The sequence below is a fragment of the Dipteris shenzhenensis genome, chromosome 6 (genome assembly GCF_047967505.1).
Source record: "Dipteris shenzhenensis isolate YYH24624 ecotype China chromosome 6, Dip_SZ_1.0, whole genome shotgun sequence".
In the NCBI taxonomy this organism is placed as follows: Eukaryota; Viridiplantae; Streptophyta; class Polypodiopsida; order Gleicheniales; family Dipteridaceae; genus Dipteris; species Dipteris shenzhenensis.
Window position 1 is genome coordinate 17,735,701 of NC_141601.1, and position 26,954 is coordinate 17,762,654.

The 26,954-nt window shown below is 39.7% G+C and overlaps 1 protein-coding gene across 1 annotated transcript; it reads left to right on the top strand.

The window, feature by feature from the left end:
* The first annotated feature begins 20,724 nt into the window (after window positions 1-20,724).
* Window positions 20,725-24,063, top strand: LOC147900875 (pentatricopeptide repeat-containing protein At5g27110-like). The gene has a single exon (XM_087376386.1). It carries the CDS (start codon window positions 20,748-20,750, stop codon window positions 23,439-23,441), a length of 2,694 nt encoding a protein of 897 aa, XP_087232512.1. The 5' UTR covers window positions 20,725-20,747; the 3' UTR covers window positions 23,442-24,063.
* Window positions 24,064-26,954: the final 2,891 nt, after the last annotated feature.

The following is a 26,954-nucleotide window of genomic DNA, read 5'->3' on the forward strand; positions in this document are numbered from 1 at the left end:
ACGCAAATGTGATGTGTAATACGAATCTCAAGAGGTACACAGATTTGTCCAAAGAGTTGAGTGCGAGGGAGGACAATTGAGGCATCATGCTACATAAAGGCTCAAGCAACAAAAAGGATGGATGGCATTAGCATTGAGGAAGCCTCATCAAGGAATGGCTAGAGAGTGTTGAGCTAGAGAGCATTGAGAGCTTGGAATATACAATACAAGCAGTGACTATAATAAAGGAAGGTAATCGGCATTTATCAACAAGTGGCATACACGTGTCTAGACAGCACCGAGTAATGATTGGCATTGAGTTAGAAATGGCATTGATCAAGAAGAATGTGGGAAGCAACAAGCAACACAATCCATTCAAACCGAGCAATATGACTCAAATTACATGTGGAACTCCTTTTGTATCTCAATTCCCCCCCTAACTTGACTACCCCCATTACTTGATACATTCCTTACTTGAGCCACCTCCCCTCCTTATTCAAGTCCTCTCACTACCCACTCAAGTATCCTATATCATAATCCCTCCCATATACATTCAAAAGTACTCCTATATCCAATTGATATATCCTAAATCACACTTTCAAAGATTTTAGTAAAGATAGTCTATCTAAGTAGATGAGTCAAACTTTACTTTTTCAAGGTTTGAACAATGAATGGAACATGAGGAGTGATCCCAATGTTGGAAGGATCAATGTGCAACAATATGGAGGGGTATCATTTAGATAAATTGGGATGTTTTGTGTGGAAGCTTCTATTTGCAATGCATGCTACTGAGAGCTTTGTTGGGAAGGTGGATGAATATTGTAACAACTACAAAAAAGAGAGAGAAGATAAGAATATGATATCACAACATCTTAGAGAAATACATCATGGCAAATCAACCAGATCTACCATTTCATGGCCTTAAATCCAAGTGCAAAAGGTGAGTTGTAGACTATTGACTATATCAAGAATCATATAGAAAAGAATTAGATTGATTGGTGCAACTGACATGGACTTTTTGGCCAAGTTGACTATTTGGCATAGCTGACGTGGACTTTTTGGCCAAGTGGATGATTTGGCACAGCTAACGTGGACTATTTGGCATTGATGATGTGGACTATTTGGCCAAGTGGTGCAACTGAGTTGGGGTGTATTGTTGAGGCGGATGCCACATTGTTATGTCTTCCCCCCTCCCCCCTTAAAAAAATTGATAGTACGTGAGTGATAAGGCTTGATCCTTGAAACATGGGCTGTAATTTTGTTTTAAAGATGATCTACACTACATAATTCCAAAGCATAATTTGTGTTTCATATCGATTCCATCACTTGGTAAGAGCCAATCCACTTAGCTAGAACTTCTCTACTAACCTCTTTTTTATACTTGATAATGTAACATGACTAAATCACCCTTGGAAAATGCTATCACTTTGTGCTTTCCATTACACAAGATCTATTGGTGGGCCTTGCGTAAATGCTCAGTAGCATTCTACAAACAAGAGTGCACTTGTGGATAATCTACCCATTGTTGTGCTTCTTTAACCTTACTTTTTTGCTTGTCAATCAGTCCTATAATCTATTTCAAGAGAAAAGGTCGATGACTATCCAAATAGATCTTCAAATGGGCTTAACCTTGTCGACTCGTATATGGACACATTGTACATTGCTACAACTATGGCAATGAGACATCCTACTTGATGTGCTATAGATCAAATGCTGAGTAGCATTCTATCAAACAAAAAAGCGTGCATCTTGTATATAATCTACCCATTGTTGTGCTTCTTTAACCATTATTTTTTGCTTGTCAATCAGTCTTATTTCTATAGAAAAGGTCAATGACTATCCATACAGATCTTCAATTAGGCTTAACCTTGTGGACTCCGTGTATGGCCATGTTGTACATTGCTATAAAATATGGCAATGAACATTCTTGTTGGTGTGCTATAGATCTATGTACGTGGCCAACATCTCGGGGAGGGGAGGGTGGGGTCCACTATATGTAAACCTATACATCACATGCATTCAAGGCATATTTTTTTAATCCCTTATTTGTGTATGTATGATTATGAAGTATTTTCCAATACCCAAACTTCAAATCTAATGTTTTGAAAAACTTTAAATGACATAATATATGTAAGACTCATTTAGCCTTTTGACAAAGTGGGGTTCACAAACTCAAGGACTCTTTGATTTTTGAATTATAATTATGTAACTTTGCATTGACATGTTACCACAAGACTTGTATCTCTTTACTTGACTAGCATCATTGAGCTATTGTGACGGGTCTTGAATTTCTCATGGAAATTTCATGGAAGATTCTTGTACATATCAGTGGAAAATGTATTGAGGAAAGAGAAAAGTATTTTTTTGACTTAGGATTGATGTAAAAGGTCTTCATGACCAACTATGGTTAAGACATGTGAAGGATGAACAAATTATTCTTTTATTTTCAAAGTAGTGTCATCAACTTTTAAAGTTCAAAGGATCAAACATGTGCTTCTTCCAAATCAAAGCCAAGGAGCGATGATAAATTGGGAAAACCATAAACACCTATGTTTGAAATCAATGGAGGCTTCTTTTTCCAATAGCCAATCATAACCTAAATTTGATTCAGCAATACTCTAGTAGTAACTAAATTTGTAGAATTTAATAATTAAATTTCAATATTGCCGCAAAAGAAGATTTGACAAAGGTGAATGTTATCTCCAAATGATTTGACAAGGCAACACTCTAGTAGTAACCAAAGTAGAATTTACTAATTTAATTTTGATATTTTGTCCAAAAGAATATTTCACAAAAGTAATGTTATCTCCAAATGTGATATGCCTTTTGGGAAGAGAATATATTGGAATTTGATTTTCATGGACAAAGGGGCTAAAAAAAGACATCAAAGAGCTTCAATGAGTACAAGTAACAATTGTTGACGAAATTAGGCTTCAATGACAAATGCAATCGGATGAGGAGGTCTAAATATTTCTAAAGACATCCTCCCTCACAAATCAATATGTTCTTTTCCTAATACTAATATGTAGAGGTGATATAAATTTGTGAATTTTGCATAGGACTAAGCAACAGTGTTTTCGCATATGACCATACTTATTACAATGAAAACAACATGGCCTTCAATGAGGATCATGATTAGGAAGATTATTTTTGTGAGACTATTTAAGTGGATGTGGACAACATGCATTTCCATTTAAAACTTTGTGCACTTTGCGTATGATCAAATCTATAAGAGTTTGGTGCAAAATTATAAGGTATAGGCAATAAAGGTGGTAAAGTTGGAAACTTTACATCAAATTTATGTGATGTAAATTTGATCTTTTGAGCAATTAAAAGTTATTCAATCAGCATCTTGGACCCTCAATCTTAAGTACACTGAGAAATGTCAAAATGTAGTCATGAACGAAGAAATGCTTAAGATCTTCAATCATGTTTGGATCCACTCACAGCAAAAAATGAAGCAGTTTAATGCCAAAGAGGAAACTATCTTTGTGGGCAATTGGCTAAGTTCTTGCAACTATGTCAATGCATCTTTTACTGTATATGTGTTCTTGAATACACTTATAAGGGTGCTTTGCAAATGTGGCCAAGAGTCTTTGATGACATATTGTAGTTGGTGATAGCAAGCTACAACCAAACCTTGGAACGATGGCTTTATCTCTTTGACTTTTTGAGCATCAAGCCAATGATGATACACAACAAGGTTGGAAACATGGTCCAACCAGAGAAAGATGTGGTCATTGATGGCTCTGTAGAAGTCATTAGGACATACATGAGAATCATGACCAAGATTCAAGACTTCTCTCGAAGTCATGTGCTATCAAGTTAGCTATATGCATATATAATTGTACTAATACTAAGAGTAGAGTAGCAAGAATAAGATATACCATTACCTGACACGAGCTCTGTAGAAGTCATTAGGACATACATGAGAATCATGACCAAGGTTAAAGACTTCTCTTGAAATCAAATGTGCTATCAAGTTAGCTATATGCATATACAATTGTACTAATTCTAAGCGTAGAGTAGCAAGAATAAGATCTACCATTACTTGACACGATGGTGAAACTTGTTATTACAATCTCCACCAATCTGCAAAATGACTAAAACACACACACACACACAATCCTTTTCTTCCCTTTTTTCATTCAACTTACATTCTTTCCTTCCCTTGTTACCCATTTGGTAAAACTTTTTTAACTGCCTCTCCCCTCTCTCTCTTTTCAAATAAAACTTCCTCCCAGACTCTCTTATACTCGTTCCCTCTCTTTCTTCTAATTTCCCTCATGCCTTTTCTCAACTCCCCCCGCCCCCCTCCCTTTTTTTCCTAATCTAAAACCTCTTTTTAAAAATAAAAAAAATTCTCCTAATATTTTCCTATTTTTCTAAAATTTTTTAAAATCTTCCTAAAATTTTCCTATTTTTTCTAAAATTTCCCTATTATGTTTTCTCCCTATTTTGTCTAATCTCTCTCTCTCTCTCTCTCAACTTCCCCTTAATTCTTCCAATTTCTCTATTTTCTCCTGTCACTAATCACTTTTCTCTCTTTTTCCTAAATTCCCTAAGTTCAACTCTCTCAAACTTCTCCTCTCCCTATTTTTCCTCTCTCTCCCTATTTTTTCCTAAGTTTTTATTTTCCTCTTTTTTACCCCTTTTTTACCTAATTTCTTTTATTTTATCCTTATTTCCTATTTCTCCCTAATTGTTCCTTGTCTCCCCCTTTTTTCTCTGATTTCTTCTAGATTTTGCTTTTTCTTTTTTTTTCTATTCTCCCAATTTCTCCCCTTTTTTCTTTAATTAATTGCTCTCTATTTCTCCATACTGCTTCGTATTTTTCCTAATTCCTTAAAATCCTTTCTATTTCCCCTAATTTTTCCCAAGTTTTCCAATTTTCCCTTTTTTGAAACTCCTTTTAAATTATTTCTTTAAATTTCTTTCTTTAATTTTCATATTTTTAATTTTTTAAAAAATCTTTCTTTAAATACCTTTGAAATTCCTTTAAGCTCCTCTTTCTTTTAAATTCTCCTTCCCTAATGCTTTAAATCTTAAAATTATATTTATTGCTCTAATCCACTAAGTTTTTTTGCCTTACATAACCATTTATTTACTTTTCCTTAAACTCACCCCAATTAATTTTACACTTAAAGCATAATATCAAAAATTAGCTTTATAAGTCTATAGGGTGAGCAACTATTTTTATTGTGATCCCGATAACAAGGGAGGGGTGTTTATGACACATGTCATCCCAATTAAGTTAAAATATATTCTTATCATTTTTCTTGTTGGATGGTGGCAGGTATGCAGACTCCCCTCTTCAATAAAAGTGATACTTGTGACAACTTATCAAAGCATAACTTGTCTGTACAATCATGTATTCTATAAGTCTTTTGCAAACTGTGCTCCTCTTAGTTTTTGTAATGTCTCATAACAGTCTTCTCTTTTGTTTCTATTACTAAAATTTTTTTCATTTCACTATGAAATGGGGTTTTGTCGAGTCTTCACACACACACACACACACACATCCTACCATTGTAGGACGTGTCAATAAACACCTCAATCTTATTGGGGTTTTTCTCAATATAGTACACTAATATATGCTAATGTTGAAAAGAATAATTAGCACGTTTACCGGATTATGAGAATATGAATGTTTTGACACATGATTAAGGAGATTAATCATAGTCAGTAAGAATTGATATATATGTACTAGTGACAATAAGAGATGGCCATCACTTATATATAAAAAAGGAATTTTCATAATTGACATTTTTATATGTATTCGGGCCATGAAAACTGGATTTTTATATGATTTGTGATATGAAATTATATTGCAAAAGTATTATTGGAAATAGATAGAATTACTAAGGAAGAGAAATTTGAGAATGCATTAGCTCGTTACTTCTAGTCATTTTATTGATTGAAAATTCTCTCAATACTACTAAGTGGACCACCATGGGTAAGGGAATATACCATGAATACACAGGATTAATACATCTGTGAAGGGATGAATATGTATTTAAATGTAGACCCATGAAGTATACCACCGATTATATAATGGACTATACCTTGGAGTTGTCAGACAACATCGATTATACTATGGATAGTTAAAAGGGACCTATGAATACCCCTAGATATCGATATTACACAAGGGATCCCGAAAGGGACAGAAGGGATAAGGTGATAAGGTAGGATTGAACATTCTAATGTGAAGTATTACATCAATAGAATTCCCTATCCCACCTTACCATTGTAGATATGTACATTAGGAAATTGAAGAGACTCCAACGAGTACCGCACTATGACCAAACTGGAGATCACGGCCAGAGATTCTCACTGACCGAGATAAGGGAATGTAATAGCCAAGATTTAATGTTGAAGAGTACTAAGGGACCTCCTTGGAGGGAACGTCTTCCCCTTCCCCCCAAAAATTTAGCAGGAGTACCATAAGTTTTCCTTGTTTCAATGCATGGAAATATTATAGAGGAACGTCCTCCATTGAGCAATGCACTACAGATGGAGGAGCGATGAGATTCTAGAGCTCCCCATTGTACACCTAGAGAGGAACAATGACTCCTCCCTTCCGATAGTAGTATGAGAGACAACTCCCACCTCAGTCCTACTTGAGAGCCCTGTGGAGAGTTCAATCTTGTGCATTAGTTTTTTGCATCTGATTGTTATTTGATATGCTATTCTATGGACGCTTGCGATATGTTAAGCACTTTTATAGTAAACGTTGAGGTAGTTGCTATCCGCGATATGCTGAGTAGAACAATTTAGTGTGAGCCCTTAAGGGGCTAGGGGATACTCTGCAATCACATCCACCAATATTTAGCTCTAGTCATGTAATCACCCATGCATTATTTATGTAGAATACATTCCACTTCTCAGTTCTAACGACCACAGGTGAGAGATAGATGGGTTTTTTGTAATAACAAATATCTCACGTTTAGGAGAAGTGGCTGGTACATTTGTACTAAGACCAAGGAATGGCTGAGTGTCTCTAAGAGACACAGGGAAGCCAAATTGCTTCATCCAAGTCGGATATTCATGGGGGTTGATTGGATAAAGTTAGAGACTCGACGTCCCTAACAGTAGTAAAATATGATGATGGAGTAGAGATGCAATAACACTCGCACTAATGGAATAGTGCACTATCAGGAAGAGCACGCCTGCATGATCATCTAATTTCCTACATGAATATGGTAGCAAATATAGTAATTGTATGCACCGGTAGCCCCTACGCTAGACCAGTTACATGGCCAAAAAGGAATAGACTTCAATCATATGTGCTGCTTGTCTCTCCAGTGATCCCAATGAAACACCATCATGAAGAACTGGGGCAACTTGCCTTGGCTAACTAGGGAGGAGTGATGAAGGGCCCAGGAGCCAGCGATCTCACTTCCCTACGAGTAGTTGGTGCCATAGATCACTATACATCTATTGTACATGCAAAAATAAGCCAACCCATGGCATCTCTTCTCTGTTGACTGTGCACATAAGTCATTCACTTGAGCTTGATACTACAATTAAATACATGTGATGAAAGTTCACGAAGTGCATAGCTCTAACATAGTTTTTTATATGACCACATATCTTAGATTGATGAAATGGGATTCTAGGATGAGCTTTGTTCCGTGCATGTAGTAGTAGCACTTTTGAAGGATGGAGCCACATATACGAGCCATTGTGCACTACTTTGACAAGCCTAGTCATTGGCATGCTGACACATCATTGGCTTTAAGCAGCTAGAAAACCTCGAATCTACTATGCTAAAGATGAAATATGAACCCCAGGACAACTTAGAATGTCTGAGGACCATGAGATAGTTACTGTGCTTTCCTCTATGAGTTGTTATTGTAGACTCCATGGAGGATAAGGAATTGACTGTCACTATTTACTTCATTATAGGCATGCCTTACGGTGTTTCCTTGTGTAATAATGAAGTCATAGATATCTGATGTCATATTATATATTGTGCTACACTAGCTCACTGTTTGGAATGAACGTAACAGATATGCAAGTAGTTTATGAGAATGCCCCCGGTTGGAAGAATGACCAATTTAGTCTATAGTATATTGTAACCATAAATGAGTATGCAATGGATTTGACTAGTTTCAATCAATTTTTTAGAACGAGTTAACTGATATCAACAATATACATCTATTGGAGAGTTTGTTGTGATATTCATGCTCGCATGCTTTTGATATATGCTATAGAATTGGATACATGGTATTTCATAGATACCACCTATCAAAACAACAAATATGACATGTTAAGGACCATTCCTTGAGATCAGGTTTGATTGGCCCAGAAGGGTCAGTATATACAAAAGAGTTAAAATAAAATCAAAAGCATTTATAATAAAATTTCTTAGTTACAACTAAATACATTTAACCCCCTGGGTTTTTGAAATACTCAGTATATATCTTTTGGAAAACCCCAACAGGAGGGGTATTGTTAGCATGCTAATAATTTTCATGGAAAGCAGTTCCACCAAGAATCTTTATTTCCATTTTTTGAATATTTTTTGTGCCATTTACTGAATATCTTTGGAGGTTCAAGTGCCAAATAGGTGAATTATAGCAATTAGAGTTGAGACATGGATAACAACTGTGTGTTAGCATGGAGGCCTGCAGTCCCATAGTAAAAGGTCCTTGTTCTAATTGTCCTTTATGTGGATGGATGCAGGTGATTTGGCACACTTCTCAACCAGATTTGTAGACAAATGTTTTTGACTATCACACTGGCACATTAACTACTACTGGCAAGATGGATATAAACCTCTAAGTATCCGGTAATATTTCTTCTTTTGCATAGACCCCTTGGGATTAGACTTAGAGCTTCAACTTAGGAGATGGCTATATAGGGATTTACCACACTGAGAGTTATGTTGGTAGAACTCATGCAATTTTTTGGAGTTCATATGTATATCCTGGTTCTCAAGCTTTTGTCAACACAATTGGCTGCATCAGGATATGTGGTGAAGATGAATGGTGTTGACTAATTGGGGATAGCTTTTGCCTCCTTATCATATTATATATTAGCTTTTGCCATATAAATTTTGTATCCTACACTGATTATTTTGATATTCCTGTCTGTAATGCACCAGCAATCTATTATGATGAAGGTATGAGAATTTGGAATATAAGGGGATTTTGGAAAGTTTCATGGAAGATGGATAGGATCTCTGAAATTATTGAAGGGCTATATCAAAGTGGATAATTAAATTTGAAGATCGTATATGAGGGCTACTTGAAGGGATTGAACGATTCTAAATCTTTCAATTTTATTTGATTGATCATCATTTGTGATATCCCCTTGGCTAGCACATCTCCTTGGTTCAGGAAAGATAGTGGGTGTTGCAAAAGCTCTTCCAAAATTTGGGTTACTGGAAATTCTCCACGTGGCCACTTCATGTTCGCTTGAAGATTGTGCAATCTATTCTTATGGCTTATGTGCAATTTCACTTGTCTCTATTCTCTTGGTCTTCTATGGACCTTCAAAATTTCATTTCTCCAACTATGGGATGCCTTTGGCATACAAAGATAGATTGTAAGGCTATTTTCCTTCACAAATATAACTTCATCCATGTGCCCAAACTACATGGGGGCTGAATATTCTGAATTTACATGTTCATCTACTTGCTTGGAAAGCCACTCTTCTACTGACATTTTTGGAGTAGCAATAACCTGTGGACACTGATGCTTTCTACTTTGATTGCTTCTCTCCATACCATCACCTTTGGTTGCTAAGAACCTGCTATTCTAGATGTTATGAAGGTCGTATTCTTGGTTGCCCTTTTTCTACTCGAGTGCTCTCAAATTGGCAACAGCTTTTGGCTTTCTTGACTTGGTTAGGTAGACCTCCACAGACCCTAGCAACTCTCTGTGCCTTCAAATCATTTACTAGAGTCAGGTAGTCCCCAGTCCTTTGGTAAATACTCAACCCCATTGAGCTTATTTTTTGTATTGTCGGAATATTTGCCTAGTGGATGATGTGGTGGATGATACTGGTTATACACTTTCTTTCCCTCAGGCTCGAATAAAGTTTTCCTTAGGGTTACATCATCATGCGATCTAGCACGATGTTACTGACTTATTGATGCCATTTCAGCCAATGCCATGTCTTTATGAGCCATTACCACTAATTGATTTGACTTTGGATCATGGGCTTCCTGGCTATGCCATATTTTTCTTTCGTTGATTTAATAGCCAAGAAGGCTTACCATCTTTTGCTTCCTCCCCCTTGGATTTACGAGTATGGTAATTGCTTTTGGCATTTGGATAAATCACTCCCTTGGTGGACAACCTACCTTCGCCGCATTTGGAAAAGTAAACTTCCTCTCAAGCAAAGAGATTTTCTATGGAGATGTTTGGTGGGAGCTCTTCTTGTTGGTACTTTGTTGGCTACCCATCGGATTGCCTTTTTTATATGTCCTGTATGCTCGCATCCTTAAGACACAATTCTACATCTTTTGTGGCTTTGCCCTATTTCTCGAGATTTTCTTACCTGGTTGGCTACTTTGTTGTATGCTCATTTTTCGAGGATTTCTGTTGGTTGCCGTTTTTGGACCTTTGGTCGATATGTTGCTGCCCCTAATGCTCACTATTCCTATCTTGGTGTCATTAAAGGGGTTTGTGGACTATCTATCATGCTTGGAATTTACTGCTATTAGGTTGCATTACGGTGAACCTTTTTTTTCACTTTCGACCTTCCCTATTACTTTCTCTCTAGGATGCACATTACCTTGGAGTGATTTACCAGGCTCAATTGGAGATGCTTTATCATTGCTTTTAGCTCTTTTGTACTAGCTGCCCCACAGGAGGACAACTCTACTTTTATATTTTCATTTTGAAGGGTTTTCACCTCTTCTGAGGTTTCCCTTCAAGTAATATATTATCTTACAAAAGTGTGTGTGTGTGTGTGTGTGTGTGTGTGTTCAACCTATAATTCAACTACTTATCTATATATCTCAATCAAATAAAACTAAAAGATTCAGAATCGTTCAAGTGTGTACGTGTTCAACCTATGATTCAACTACTTATCTATATACCAATTGATCAGGAAAAAGCAAAAGGCTAGGCCAAAGCAAAGAATGCTAGTCACACTCATGCATTGGGAGCAGTTTCCATTTGGCAAAATTAACCTTCAAACTTGCAGCCAAAGCATACAAATGAAGATCATCCATCAAGTTTTGAAGATCTAACATTGTGAAGAAAAAAGAAAGAATCATCTGCATAAGCTTGGCCAACAAAAGGCCGATGGCCAGGGATATTAATGCCATGCAAATGCCCCTCTAAAATCAAAACATCCATATGTACCAAGAGTGGATGAGTAGCAATAGAAAAGAGCAGAGCACTGAGAGGATAGCCTTGATGAGCAGAGCGACCCACATGCATGCATGCATGCACACACACACACCTGCACACACAAATGCACACATGCACATGCACACACACACACACGCATGCACACACACATGCATGTGCGTGCACACGCACACACACATACACACACACACACAGGGAGAGGGAGAGAGAGAGAGAGAAAGAGAGAGAGAGAGAAAGAGAGAGAGAGAGAGAGCGAGAGAGAGAAGCCAAGAATATGATAACACAAGATCTCAAAGGAATGGATCGTTGAAAATTGCACAAAGCTTCTATTCCATAATATCTTTAAATGAAGGTCTCAAAAATTATACAGAATAGAATCAAGCCCGCTAGCACAATTGAAGTGGACTATCTACTAGGTGGCATGATTGAGTGGGAGTGTGTTGCTGAGTGGATGATAATGCGGATGCCACATTGCTGTGATATTGATGTGCTATGTAAAGTGGGGAGGGAGAATATATTCCACCTCTTTTGGAATTTCAAGGTGGCAAAAAAAATCTAGAGAAAAGGGAAGACAAGATTAGGTCTATTGGCATCATGCACGAAGTCAAACTAAGAGAAGGAACTAGAGGGCAGTCCTGATAGGAGCGATGTAGGGGTTTTCTAGTCTAATGTCAATTTGGCCCTATGTGATGGCTTGTGTCTTGTGTCTAGTTTGGCTAACTTACAATCATAGGGTCTTGAAATAAGAAAGTATGGGCCTTGAGTTGAATTGGTCTTACCATATGCTAGGGCATATATCTAAGGGACGTTGCTAGGATAGTGAGGGATAAGTATCAAGAGAGAGCTACATTTTACCTTCAAAATCTATGTGACGCTATGTCATCTTTTGGTTATGGCTTCATTTTTGTGTCTTGGTCTTTTCTTGGGGTTGATCACCCTCTAATTAGAAAGTCGATGGTGCTTCCTATTGGCTTTTGTAGCCAAGTAGTTTGAGAACTATAGCCCTAGTCTGAGAATTAGGCCTCTAGTTTGAGAACTATACCTCTAGTGTGAGCATTGCCAAAGTTTGTTGCATCTAGCATTTGATGGTGGAGCCATGTACAGAGGTTGCCCCAACCCCTCAACCACCTAGCCAATCCAAAGTCCTCAACCTCTCAAAATATCTCAGGTATTGGAGGTACTCCCCATCCAAGGCTTATGTACCTTTGAATTTTGAGCACCCACTTTGTGAAGGCACAAGGTGGAGAAGGAGAGAGAGAGAGAGAGAGAGAGAGAGAGAGAGAGAGAGAGAGAGAATAGGCTAGGGAGAGAGATAATGATACTCAAAGAATGACATAATGGAATGGAAATGAAATGACTAAGCAATGAACAAATGAAAGTACTCACATGTAGACCAAAGAGCTTGTACCTTGATACTGTTTGACACTAGACAAGTTAAGCTCTTATATAAGAGCACACACACACACACACACATATGAACACCTATGCATATGGGATAACTCCCAATGTGACATGTGGCTACCATAGGACACACGAGACTAGAACTCACACTAGAACACACCAAACTGACTCAACTTGGCTTCATATTCTAACACCCCCCCATGAAGGCAAGGTCAGAGGCTACTGGAATGGAACCAAGGACAGACATGATAGTGATAGGACTACTAGACTATGCAATTTCTGATCTAGACATGGATCCCATGCCAATCTCAGAGGCTAAAGTCTCAGCATGGTTCAGAGGTCGGACTGAGCACTCACATGGCTTTACATCCCAAACATGACTCAGAGGCTCATGTTTCAGCATGGATCATGAAAAACTCAGAGGCCTAAAAGACCAATGGAACTCATATGCTAGGCCTCATAACTAGACCCTATCAATGCCAATACATGGCTCCCACAGTACATCCCCCTCTTGACTCCAGGGACTAAACTAGGAACATGGAGCCACACACCATAAATATAAAAGAAATACATCATTTTAGGAGGACTATCCAAGGTAGAGGACCTTCATTGACTCTTCAAACATTCATTTTAAAGGGACCACTCAAGGCAGAGAACCTTTATTTCATAAGAGGAATCAGAATACATACTGGTTGTCATCCTCAATGAGGGTGACATGGGCAGTGAGTGCGTTCGAGGCTTCTTGGTATGGACAGAGCAATACGGAGGGCTAGTATGGCTATACGGACAACTGTAGAGGGCTAGCGCAGTGGATCAACAGCCTCTTGTATAGTGCATTAGTCCGTACAATGTATGGTTGTACAGGTAGCTGTATGATGCAGCTAAGAGGTTGAAGGAGTAGTTATGATGCTATCAATGTAGATCAGCTCCCGAAGGTGAGGCTAAGGGAAGGGATCTCTACCTTGGAGGAGAGGGGAGCTTCCATTTGCAGGCTTCTCTCATCCTCTAGGTAGAGCAATAAGAGGGGGAAAATAGGAAGGGAGGCTCTAATACCACATGAAGGCACATGGTGGAGAAGGAGAGAGAGAGAACAGGCTAGGGAGAGAGATAATGATACTCAAAGAAAGACCTAATGAAATGGAAATGAAATGACTAACCAATAAACAAATGAAAGTAACCACATGTAGACCAAAGAGCCTGTAGCTTTGATACATGATTGGTTTGACACTAGACAAGTACAGATCTTATATAAGAGCGCACACACACATATGAACACCTATGCATATGGGATGACTCCCAATGCGACATGTGGCATCGATAGGACACACTAGACTAGAACTCACACTAGAACACACCAAACTGATTTAACTTGGCTTCATATTCTAACACTTTGTATATGGCTTGACACAATTGCCGTGTGTCATCTCTAGGTGAGGTTCTAACCTCTTCCTTTCTTGCACCTCATGCATTCTCATGACTGCACACTTTTTAATAGCCCACCCAATCATGAATTGGATTCTAACTACCATTGGCTTATACCTCATGTGCTACCTTTGTGATTTGTGGGTCCAATTCATCCTCACCTTTCATGTGTGAATCTTAGATTGCATGTGGTTAGTTCATTCTGAGACTTGTTTATTTTTGTGTTCTTGTGGCTTATCGTGGAGGATTTGGATTTCACACGTCATTCTCATGTGTGAATTACCTTTGGAAGGATAGACCTTCAAGGTGGCCTTATTTTGCTTCATTTTTATCAATCCATATCTTTTTTCCCTTCCACTCACTAGCTCATGTGTCATTTTTGACATGTGTCCTTAAGTTGCCTGCTTTGGCTGGGTGTTGAGATGATCATCTTGTCGTAGCTTCTACCATGTCAACACTCTAAACACACTGACTTTTGTCAATTTGTGATTCTTGCACATTAGACTACTCAAATCCTATCAAAATTACCTTGTGTTCCACACCGTTAGCCTGCACATCTTGCATTTATTTTTAGCTCTCTGCCAACTGATAGTGGGCTCTATGTGATGTGCTAGTCTATTGCCACATGTCATGATGGTGGTAACTGATGCTGATGTGTCACCTTGCTAATGGCAACTGATGATGACATGCTAGTCCATCACCACATGTCATGATTACGGCAACTGATGCTGATGTGTCACCCAAGCCCTTGCTCTGTGATCTGCTTTGTGCCACACTATTATGTCATCCTATTAGCATTCACTGCTTCTACATCTATGATATCCAATTGGCCCCTTTTCACTACATGTTGGTCTATAATTGTGTGCTTTTCTTGCATTGCTCTTTAGCTGGCTACTCGTCGCTATAGTCTGTGCTAGTTCTATTGTCACCAATGAAGCATAAATTTTGGACGTTTTGCCTGTGCCAACGCAATCGTTTGTTCTGCAATCTTTGAGCTCTAGTTTGCTCCCGTCTTGGCTTATTTTCCTACATCTTGTGATAGTCTACATGTCATCCCTTTTGCCATACTCCTGGCTTACTGCCACCTGTGTGCACAATGTCTAGGCATGTCCCTATAGCTTACCATATTGTGCCATGTTTGTCAATTTTTGCCTTTCTTTTATTCCAATATCTCTTGTTACCATGCCACATGGTAGAGCCTCATTTAACCCCTTTTTTCTATACATAATCAAAATGAGGCTATGATACCATGTCAAATTTTGTGTCATGTGGCACTTAGTTGGTGGTGCCATGTACCCAAATACTCGGACAACTAGCAAATCCAAGGACCTTAACTCCTTAAAATGGATTTAGAATATTTGAGGTCCTCTCCTTCAAATGCTTATGTATCTTGGTCTTTTGGGCACCCACTTTGTATGTGGGATTCTGCCCTTGACACGTTTACCACGTGTCATATTTGGGTGAGGTTCCATCCTCTTCTCTCCCTTTCTTATACCTCATGCATTCTCATGATTGTGCACTTTCTAACAAGAACCATGACTCTAGTTTGGGTGCCAATGTAAAGGGGTTTGGGTTAGTCCTTTGTGAGTTTGAAAGGTCACTTGACCTTTGATATAGATTAGATTAGATGATTGATTTGTGTGACATCATCTATGATGTAGCTATGTGTGGAAGATACAATATCCCTCTCCTTATAATGGAGGCACCTCATTATACTTCTAGCTAAACACATCATTCAATTAAAATTGCATCACACCTATCTCAACTTGCATTCCACAATGTAGCACAACATTTTTAACCTAATATCAAAGACATGGGATTCTTTTTTCTCCTCTCAACTTAGTATTTTGGTGCTTCTCATTTCTAGAGGGCTTCTCATGGAGATTCTTTTGGAGCTACTACCTCCACTGGATAGATTTGTGCTATCTTAGGATCTTTCACCATTTCTCTTATTTGATCGCCACATTTTCTCCACTAATGACTACCGTTGCTTTATTTTTTTTGGTTTTATACGGCACCATTTTGCCCACCATTGTTTGACACAAAAGAACCAAGCTTTTTTTTGTTTTTGTAGAGTGTGTAGCCTATGCAAGAAATTATTCAAAGCTTCAAGGATCAAAAAGTTGCAAAGAAACTCAACTATAAAAGCTGCATAGGCTCATAGGCTTGAAAATGTGGGGCTTTGTAGTAGCGTTGCTTCTGGTTTTGAAGGCCTAGTCACCAATGTTGTTTATCTCATATAAAGTCAAGGGAATTATATGCCTTGTTGATTCTATGGGTGCAGTGGTAGTGCTAATATCTTGACCAAGAGAAGTTTATGGCAAAGTAAGTACCTTGTTCCTAGCCTTTGGCTATGTGGATTATGCCACTCTCTTGATTCTATGTATGGCACCATATGGCATTGCATTGTTGTGTTTCATGCTTTGTTTAAGTGTTGGGACTTAAGGAGTTAGATTTTGACAATAGAGGTGTTTAAATAAAATTCCTTGATGCATTGCTTGATTGTGAAGGAGCGTAAAGATATGCTTTGAGCACAAAGTACATATGAAGCAGTAATTAGTGCAGGCATGACTAGTTTTCAAACTAGTGATACAATTTAGTGTAATTTTTTGGGAGATCGTGAAGTCAGGGCATGACTAATTTTCACACTAGTGGTACAATTTATTGTAATGTATAGGAGATTGGTAAGTCAAAAGAATCTTGGATTCTTCATGAGTTATACCTAAATATTTGCATGCATATACTTAGAAACTCAAGGAAAATGGTAATGACATAGATGTTCTCCTTTTGATTACAATCTCTAAGGTTAGGTCTTTCCTGTGAAGGATTGTTGATGCTTGTGATGTAAGTGTAGTCGCAACTCCCCTACTGTAAGATATGGTTTCAGCACAAAGTACATATGAAACAGTAACTAGTGCAGGCATGACTAGTTTTCGAACTAGTGATACAATTTACTGTAATTGTTTGGGAGATTGTAAAGCCATAGGGTGTGACTAGTTTTCACATGAGTGATACAACTTATTGTAATGTCTAGGAGATTGTAAAGTCAAAAGAATCTTGAATTCTTGCACGAGTTACATCTAAATATTTGCATGCATATGCTTGTAAACTCGAGGAAAATGGTAATGACATAGATGTTCTTCTTTTGATTACAATATCTAAGGTTAGGCCTTTCTTGTGAAGGATTGTTGATGCTTGTGATGTAAGTGTAGTTGCAACTCCCCTACTGGAACTTGGACTAATATCCTAGAATGGGTGGTCGTTTAGCAAGTCATTATGCATAATAGAGATGGTAAATATAGGGATGACTGTTGTTTTACGAGACCATATTGCCTCTACTCACGTATGCTTAGAGGATGGAGACATACCACTGGACATGTTTCAAGTGATAGTAGCTACAGATTACAGACTACCAACCAAAGTATCTAAAGATTTTAACTTGAAGATTGGTTGTTGCTTGAGCCTTGCATTTGGTGAGTGCCAATGGATCAAGGAAGAACTCTCATATTAAGAGCATACAAATAAAAAGTGATGCAAAGAAGTTGAGTGTAGCTCGATGCTATTAAAATGGTCAAATTGCAAAGCCATGTGGATGGACTAGACAACACAAGCAATGCTCAAACAATAGTGCATGGTTTGAACCTTATCTTGTAAAATCACTAAAAATTTCAATGTAAAAAGATCTATATATTGTTTTTAATCATGTTTGAAATGGTGTAACCTTTGTTGTATATGGCCTTGATGAACATGCGAGTGCATGTGAAAGCACCTAGCCTTGCCAAGTTGAGCTCACACAAAAACCAAGTCTCAAAGTCTTGGAAGCATCATTGGCTGGAGAGACTGGTTCCTCATCGACATGCACACAAAGAGTTATTAAATTCCAAAAAGAATCTATACTTTTAGTGCATCAATAACAACACTCTACCCTAGGTAGTTCCCTAAAAATGATTGTATTGGAGTTTTTGTGTGAGACTCTTAGTTCTAGGTTTATGAAATATACCTTGTACCCAATTAGGAGCCCGGGTCACTGAGTGAAGATCTACCAGTCATGAGCTAGTTGAGGGGATTTTTATGATAAGGGACGTGTGGATAACAAGCCCCACTCTTGCAGTATTGTGGTGATGTTGGAAATTGGTTTTCTTCATGTGATGGGGAAAATTTCCAATGTGAGATGATACAACGCTCAGAGGGGGCCTATATATAGACTCTCCCCTCTCCGATGTTTACTTGCATTCTTGAGTATTTGTAGAATTTTCCCAATGCATCTACGTATGCCTATATGTTTTCTTTGTTCTTTGCAAAGGTGACCACATCATCCACATAGAGCATAAGAGTAGGCATAGCCTGCAACATATGACTCGTCCTCCATTGTGGGCTTTCATGCGTTCTTGAAATTCATCATCGTCCCTCGAAAATACCTCCTTTCGAATCTAAAAACACCCTTCAAAGACAACGCACCTTCCTTGACACCCGAACAATCCACATTTGTGCACACGCCTCTTCAAAACACCTCTGAACAATAGCCTTAATACTCCATGTAGTTTGCTGGCTCCAGGTCTTGGGTCTCTAGCCAACCTTAAGCTCTGATACCATGTGAGAGTACAGCAAAAATTGAACAAAAAAGAGAGAGCAAACCACACCACACAAAATGAAGGGGTGCAACCCCCCTTCCTAGTGCTTGCAGAGACAAATGAAAATCCCTCTGAACTGTTGGGCAAAACCTCAAATGTGAGATGATACAACACTGAGAGGGGGGCGTATATATAGCCTCTTCCCTCCCCTAATCGACTGATGTGATGGTCGACCACTTGTCCTAAAGGGCCAACCTACCTGCTCCATGGGGTTGACCCCCTCATGCCATATGAAGGGTTACCATGCATCCTAGGAAGCTGACCTATAGGTCGGTCCACCCCCCGCATACAACGTGCCACTACTCGGGCTTGGTAATTGACCATCAGGTTGGGTTGGCTACCCCGAATGGTGGCGTTCCTGGCCCTCTATTAAAGCCTAGCCTAGGTGCCTCCAAAGAGCTACCAACAACTGCGGCAACAACTAGGTCACAAAGAGGCCCTAGATAGTGTCGATGCTAACCGGTACCCTTCTGTGAACACGTGCAGACATTACGATTCACATTTCCTGGATGGTGTGTCACCATGACCACAAGGCCCCAATCCATGCTGTGAATAGGGGCACACTGGCCGCCACGTCCACGAAGCCTTTACAAAGGCAAATCTACCCCTCGAGAGTGGTATACACCACTAGACCCTGGCATGGGCACATGCGCAACCCTACTCTACACTAACCTCAAAAGGGGCAGACATACCCATAACCAAGGTCCTCACTCTCTACCCTAACCATGATACATCAAGAGATGCTCAACTCTAACAAAACACCACCCTTGAAGATTACATGGAGCTACAGGTCTCAATGCACCCTATGTCATATCTCATTTTTTCATGTTTTTATTTGTTTTTTCCAAAAAAGCGATCAATGAATGCAAGAAGATGCAAATCTATCAAGTGATGCGCAACTAAGAGTTCTTGCAATAGAGCAAGATACAAGTAACCTAACTAGACCCTTGGTATTGAAAAGCATAGCCTGCCTATCCACTCTAGATGAACATTTTTCAAGTGTCTAGGTGGTCCATTATTTGTGGCTGTGGGCTATTTTCCTGTTTGGGGCATGTCCTTCGGGAATCTAAACCCTTAATGACATGGGTATTAAAAACTAATTCTACAATTTGGTTGAAATTGTGGATTTTGTGTCATTTGTAACCCTGCAAAACCATTGACCTCAAGAATTACCAGTTTTGTGGGGGGAAAACAGGAAAAAACAAGATGAATTTCATTCATGTGGCCTACCCGAGATGGTGCGTGAGAAAGGGGGAGAATTGAAAGCTGAGAGAGAGAGAGAGAGAGAGAGAGAGAGAGAGAGAGAGAGGCGGGGGGGCGGGGGCGAGGGTGGGGGGAGGGGGAGGGAGGGAGAACAAGATGGAGGATTCCAAGGGATACAATTAGCAAGATGGAGGATTGCAATGGATTAAAAAAGCAAGCGCAACTTAGCCCAATCATAAAAATTCAAATGAAAATAAAATAATTCCAAAATTTCCCTTTCCAAACTAAGCAAAACATTACGATACCCTCCCCATAGGTCCGACCAACTAGATGCCGGCATGAAATTTCCAATTTCACACAAAACTACCACAATGTCATAAGGCCTAACATGGTAGGCACTTGTTGGCTACCATTTGTGATTCTTCACTCACCCACCCACCTAGCCATGGCGTACTATGAGGGGCACATCTATCTAGCGACTACATAGGAGATATCCTGCAAGATTCGAATGTAGGCAGTGAGAGCAGATAGGCAAGCGCCGAGCTGCTCTGGGGATTGGTGCTCTGCATTTTTCTTCTTTCATAATGGGGATGGGTTGATGTTAAGTTGATGGGTGTGATCTTTATGACATATGTCCACATGCTTGCACCAATCTTACACGTGATTTGCCGGTCCTTTATAAAGACCTGGATCGATTAAAAGAATTTGCTTATGTGAAATGGGTTGAACTGTGAACATCGCTTGTAGTGGGCAGAGAACGTGCCAGGCTTTGTTTCCGAGCATGCATCAACAAAAACTGTATGATTGGAACTCGCTGATTAGCTCACATGTTCGATGCGGAGAGCCCAAGGAGGCGCTTCAAGTCTTTAAACAATTGTTGCAAGAGGGCTTGTTACCAGACAAGGTGACCTTTCTTAACGTTCTCTCTGCTCTCGCTAATCCGGCAGCCCTTGCCAATGCCAGGCGGATGCACACTCTTGTCGTGGGCAGTGGGTTTGAGATGGATGTTATGGTGGGGACAGCTCTTATCCATATGTACGGTACGTGTGGCAGTGTTGAAGATGCATGGACCCTGTTTGAGAAAATGACCGCAAGAAATGTGATCTCTTGGAATGCAATGATCACTGCGTGTGCCCGGCATAGGCAAGGTGAGGCGGCCCTCCGACTCTTTGCCCGGATGGAGTCAGAGGAAATAATGCCTACCAAGGTCACCTTTGTCTGCATTTTGAATGCTTGTGCCAGCACGTCAGATTTAGATGAAGGTGAGCGTATGCACGCTCTTATCATGGGCAATGGATTTGACTCAGATGTCGTTGTGGGAACTGCGCTTATTAACATGTATGGAAAGTGTGGCAGCCCAGATGATGCGAGAAGAATATTTGACAACATGCCTGAGCCAAAAGTGGTTTCATGGACTGCGATGATAGCAGCATATGTACAGAATGGGCGGGGCAAGGAGGCCTTCCAACTGTTTTCCCAAATGCAGGGAAAAGGAGTTATGCCCAATACAATCACCTTTATCAGCCTTCTTGACACGTGCGCCAGTCAAGCCACCCTACAAGAAGGCAAGCAGATGCACGTGCTCATTTTGGGCAATGGGTTTGGGTCAGACGTAGTGGTGGGGAATGCCCTCCTCAATATGTATGGAAAGTTTGGTTCCCTAGAGGCTGCTCGTAAGATATTTGACAGTATGCGACAAAAAGATATAATATCATGGAATAGCATGATTGCAGCATACAACGGCAATGGGCAAAGCGTGGAGGCTCTTGAACTTTTCAGAAAAATGCAGCAGATAAATTTATCACCAAGCAAGGTTACTTTTTTAGGCATACTGAATGCATGTGCCAACCAAGGAGCCCTATCCGAAGGTCGGTGGTTACACTCCTACATTGTAAACACTGGATTTGAGTTAGATCTGATGTTTGGGAATGTGCTTGTCAATATGTACAACAAGTGCAGCAGTCTAGAGGATGCACGAAGAATTCTTGATAAAATGCCTGAGCGTGATACAATCACGTGGAATTCCATGATTGAAGTATACACACAACATAGGAAGGCTAAGGAGGCACTACAAATGTTTAACCAAATGCTGTGGGAAGGAGCTATGCCAAACGAGGTCTCCTTTGTGAGCACTCTTTCTGCATGTGCCAGTTCGGGAAACTTGCTAAATGTTGGGAAGCAGATGCATGCCTGCGTTCTGGGAGGTGGATTGCAGTCAAATATTTTGGTGCAGAACGCTCTTGTGAACATGTATGGCAAGTGTGGTTGTCTGCTTGAGGCACGAAGAATGTTTGGCAACATGCTGGAGCGCGACATCATTTCTTGGAATGCCTTGATCTCAGCATATGCTCAGAATCAGCAGGGTGACAAGGCTCTTCAGCTTTTTAATCAAATGGTATGGGAAGGAGTAATACCTGACAAGGTGAGCTTTGTGTGTTTTCTTAGTGCATGCGCAAGCCAAGCTGCTCTAGCTGAAGGAGAAAAGATGCATCTTCTTAGTTTGGCAAGTGGCTGCCAATTAGATCTGTATATGTGGAATGCCCTTTTAAATATGTATGGCAAATGCAGGAGCCTGAAGGGAGCATGGACAACATTTGACAATATGCATGAGCGAGATGTGTTTTCTTGGAATACCATGATTGGGACATGTGCCCAGCATGGGCAGGGCCATCTGGCTTTCCTTCTCTTTGACCAAATGCAACAGGAGGGAATGATGCCAGACATGGTCTCCTTTGTTAGCATTCTCAATGCATGTGCTGGTGAGCTGGCCTTAGCAGCAGGCAAGCGAATTCATGGTCGCCTGTTTGGCAGTCAATTTGAGTCAGAGGTTGCTGTGGGGACTGCTCTTGTCAAAATGTATGGCAGATGTGGGGACCCAGAGGATGCACGGGGGAAGTTTGATGAAATGCTTGAACGAAATTTAATTTCATGGAATGCCATGCTGACAGCCTATGCCCAGAGTGGGCAAGGGAAGAACACCCTGCAGCTCTTTAAACAAATGCGGCAGGAGAGAGTGATTCCAGATAAGATTACCTTTGTTAGCATTCTTTCTGCATGTAGTCATGCTGGTCTGGTGGAAGAGGCCTCTGACTTGTTTTCTACAATGGAACTTTATTATGGCATTAAACCCATTACAGATCATTATAACTGTATGATTGACTTACTGGGAAGGGCTGGGCAACTAAATGAGGCAGAGGATTTGGTTAAAAGCATACCAGGTCAACCAACATTTGTTTCACTGATGGCCTTCCTTGGTGCCTGCACATACCATGCTGATGTGCAGAGAGGAGAACGAGTTTCTAAGCATATATTTGAAAGGAATCCAGAGACTTCTGCACCCTTTGTGAAGCTATCAAACCTTTATGCTGCTGCCGGTAGGCAAGAAGATGCACAGGAGGTTATGCATAGCATGAGGACTAAGGGTATGAGGCTTCAATTGAGTTGCAACTTGACAGGACAGAAAGTACAAACTTGAAAAGGGGAGGGAATTCTGGTATGGGATAAGCTCTGCCAGGTTGAAAGAGTTGATCAAATACATTTTATGGTCCTCATTAACTCCTTTTTGAGCATCCTTCCCTGCAACCAATGCCACCTGCATCCTGGCATGACTACCTCGTCCAGGTCTGCCATGAAGCAGTCAGCCATGGAGAGAAGCATGTGAAGCAGCCTTAGGGGCTACCAACTGGGCAACGGAAGTGAAGGCAGCCTTAACGGCTGCTACAGAGCCAAAACAGCGACGAGCAGGTTCTTGACATGCAGCAGCAGAAGCTTCTCAGGGCAGCCGGCAGACACGGCCGGGGGGAGGGTGTGTGCAAGCGTAAGCTGGTGCGCGGTGGGCAATGAAGAGAGTAGTGGGCGCATTGGATGACATGATTTGAACATTGGTTGGGTGCTGGCTGGCAGGTTTTGGAGCTTGAAGTGTCAATTACCACATCATGATCATATAATCCATACATTTTAATACATTATAATCAATAACAACCACACAAGATAACACCAGGGTATGATGGGGTGCGAATAAGGCCACGTTCTGCCGCTCATGTGGACTCTAATTTGATACAAGACTTGTGACTTTTGGACAGAATTTCTAAGACTCATACCACTGAAATAAAGATCTAATCACAATGCTTTTCAATGACGACCAATAGTAGAATCCAAAGAGTTTTCCCAAAGGTGTCCAAAGCTTCTCCAATAAGGAACATCTGTGATGAGTCTTCTTCTCGGCTATTTCTGACAAACCTATTCAGGATAGGTTCCATATAAAGATAGAACAAGTTAGAATCAAAACATCCAAAAAGCAAAGTTATTTTGCATGCACCCAAGCCGCAGTATAGTCTGCAACGTACTGAAATCTACAGTAGCAAATCCAATTAAACCCTACAAAGTCCGACACTAGGAGAATATAGCTTAGATTAGAAACTAGAGGGCAAAACATTGGGAAAAGAATACCAGGGCTCCTTGGTTTAAATTGCAATTCTAAAGCAAGCAGTGCCCAAGTGATGATATGACCAAGAAATTATTTTAAATAGGGAAAAATTACTCTTCTTAGCGCTTATTCAGATTTTGCACCGCCTGCAAATGGTTCTTGTGCTGTTTTTCTAAACATAATAACATTATCAAAAAATGTGCCCACAAACATTTGATGTGGCTGAGGTATTCTTCCCATCGTACAGTTGAATATGGCTGGTGCATTACTGATTCCGAACGGTACAACAACATATTCATGCAATCCTTATGGATTACAAAATGCCTTTTTTTTAATACCTTGTAGAGACCATACATAATGATCTCCACTCTTCAAATGAATGTGGTTGAAAATAGAAGCTCCTCCCAATCAATCTAAGTTGATTGTATCTTGTTTAGTGCATGGTAGTCAACACACACCGGTCAAGAACCATATATAATGAAGCTCCTCCCAACCGATCTAAGTTGATTATATCTTGTTTAGTGCATGGTAATCAACACACACCGGTCAAGAACCATATATAATGAAGCTCCTCCCAACCGATCTAAGTTGATTATATCTTGTTTAGTCATGGTAGTCAACACACAGCCGTCAAGAACCATATCTTGTGGAGAAATCCATGCCTGATGATATAGACATGGATTACCTAATGATAGATGATATAGACATGGATTACCTAATGATAATTGTTATCTTGTTTAGTGCACGGTAGTCAACACACACCCGTCAAGAACCATCCTTCTTCAAAGATAATAACATTGGAGATAAGCACGGTGAACGTATGAAACTATGTTCCAAAAACTCATGAATCTACCTTTGGACTTCATCTCGCTGCCCTTGATTGACCTATTGTGATGGAAAGCAACCGGAATCAACTTAATCCATGATGTGCGGGCATGTCCAAGATGGTATAAGTCTCTAAACACCCTTAGTAAAAATGATGTAATGGGTGGGACTTAGATTGTAAAGAAACACGACTAATTCATCACCAACCATACCCCATGGTTTCAACAAAACATGTGAAGGATCATTCGCATTTTCCTGCTACAACTCGAGTGCAGTAGATTTTATTATCAACATCTCTACTTCCTACCTCGTTGCCCTTCCATCCTCTTCTTCATGTAAAGACATTGTCGAAAGTTATGAGGCCCATCGCAACAGATACAAAGAACTTCATCCTTGTACTTTATGAAGAGGGAAGGTTCTACCATGTTTGTGACTGTCCTCTTGAGGCTATTGTCCTTGTTGGTAATTTCTCCTAAAGGTATGGAAGATATAATATGTTTCTTTCTCCCTTCAAAATTGGTCTTGTCTCATACTAAAACATCCACCAACCTTGCACTTTTCATGTGCTTTGAGTGGCAAAATGATATAGTCTTACTGAACATATCTAACTCTTGGTGCAAATTCCACTCATATAAATTTTTTTGGTCGCTCATCCCAATTTTAGTGTGCAAAAGCTTCCACTTTCAGCATTGCTACCCAAAAGTGCTCACATCTGTCACAATTATCTCCCCTTACTTTTACCAAAATGTATCCTACCTCCAGTAGGAATCATTCCTATAGCATCACCTAAAGTCTAGACCAAATTTATAACTTATAGGCAGTGCTTCCAGAGCGTGATGAAATTGTTAAGTTTGTACGATCATGTCAATAGCTTGAGATAGAATTCAATTCGTCCACAATGTTACAATTACTTGTAGGAACAAATCATTGATTAAAATAAGACTTATTTAATTGAGACATTCCATAATGACATTTTTCAAAAATGGATGTCTAAGCTAGGGAATAGAGTGGTTAGAGATGAATGCAATGATATGAAAGAAAAGAAATTGTCACCAGCATTATGGAAGTCTTTTGAGGATTCTACAAGTATAATGTTGCCTATCATGATTGCATTGTGATGCCTAGACTCAAAGGCCCCAACCATTGAAAAATCTTTTTAAGTGTAAAACAAGCATCATTGCTAGAAATATGCTGATGCATCCACATGGGCAAAATGTTAGAAGGCCCTTCAATACACAAAATCAAAGGGAGTGTAAAACAAGCACTCATTGTTAGAAATACGCCAATGTGTCCATGTGAGCAAAATGTCAAAAGGTCCTTCAATGCACAAAAATAGAGGGCGCTATGGAATTTTTTGAGAAATTGATGGGAGAAAGTTCATAGTCCGATGCATAGGGTTGGGTACCTCCTTGATCTAGAGTGTTGGAACATGAATCCCAAAGAGGTTCCTGGAGTCATGAATGATTTCCATAACATGGTTCATGCATGTTTTTGACAAGATGCTACATTTACTAAGTGTTGTAATGAGCTAGGTACGTACCAATACACAGAGGGTTTATTTACATCCACCAATGTACAAGTAGTAGCCAAAACTACACTACATGAAAATGGTGGATTATAAATGGTGTTACTTGTGAATTCCCATGTCCACTTACCATGAGGATTTTGGCACAACCAATTGAGCTAAGAAGCTTGTATACATTTATAGCAATCATAAAATGTCAGCTACCTTCAGAG

What these genes read in the sequence shown, in the direction of transcription:
- LOC147900875 (XM_087376386.1), top strand. Translation starts at nt 20,748, where the DNA reads ATGCATCAACAAAAACTGTATGATTGGAACTCGCTGATTAGCTCACAT.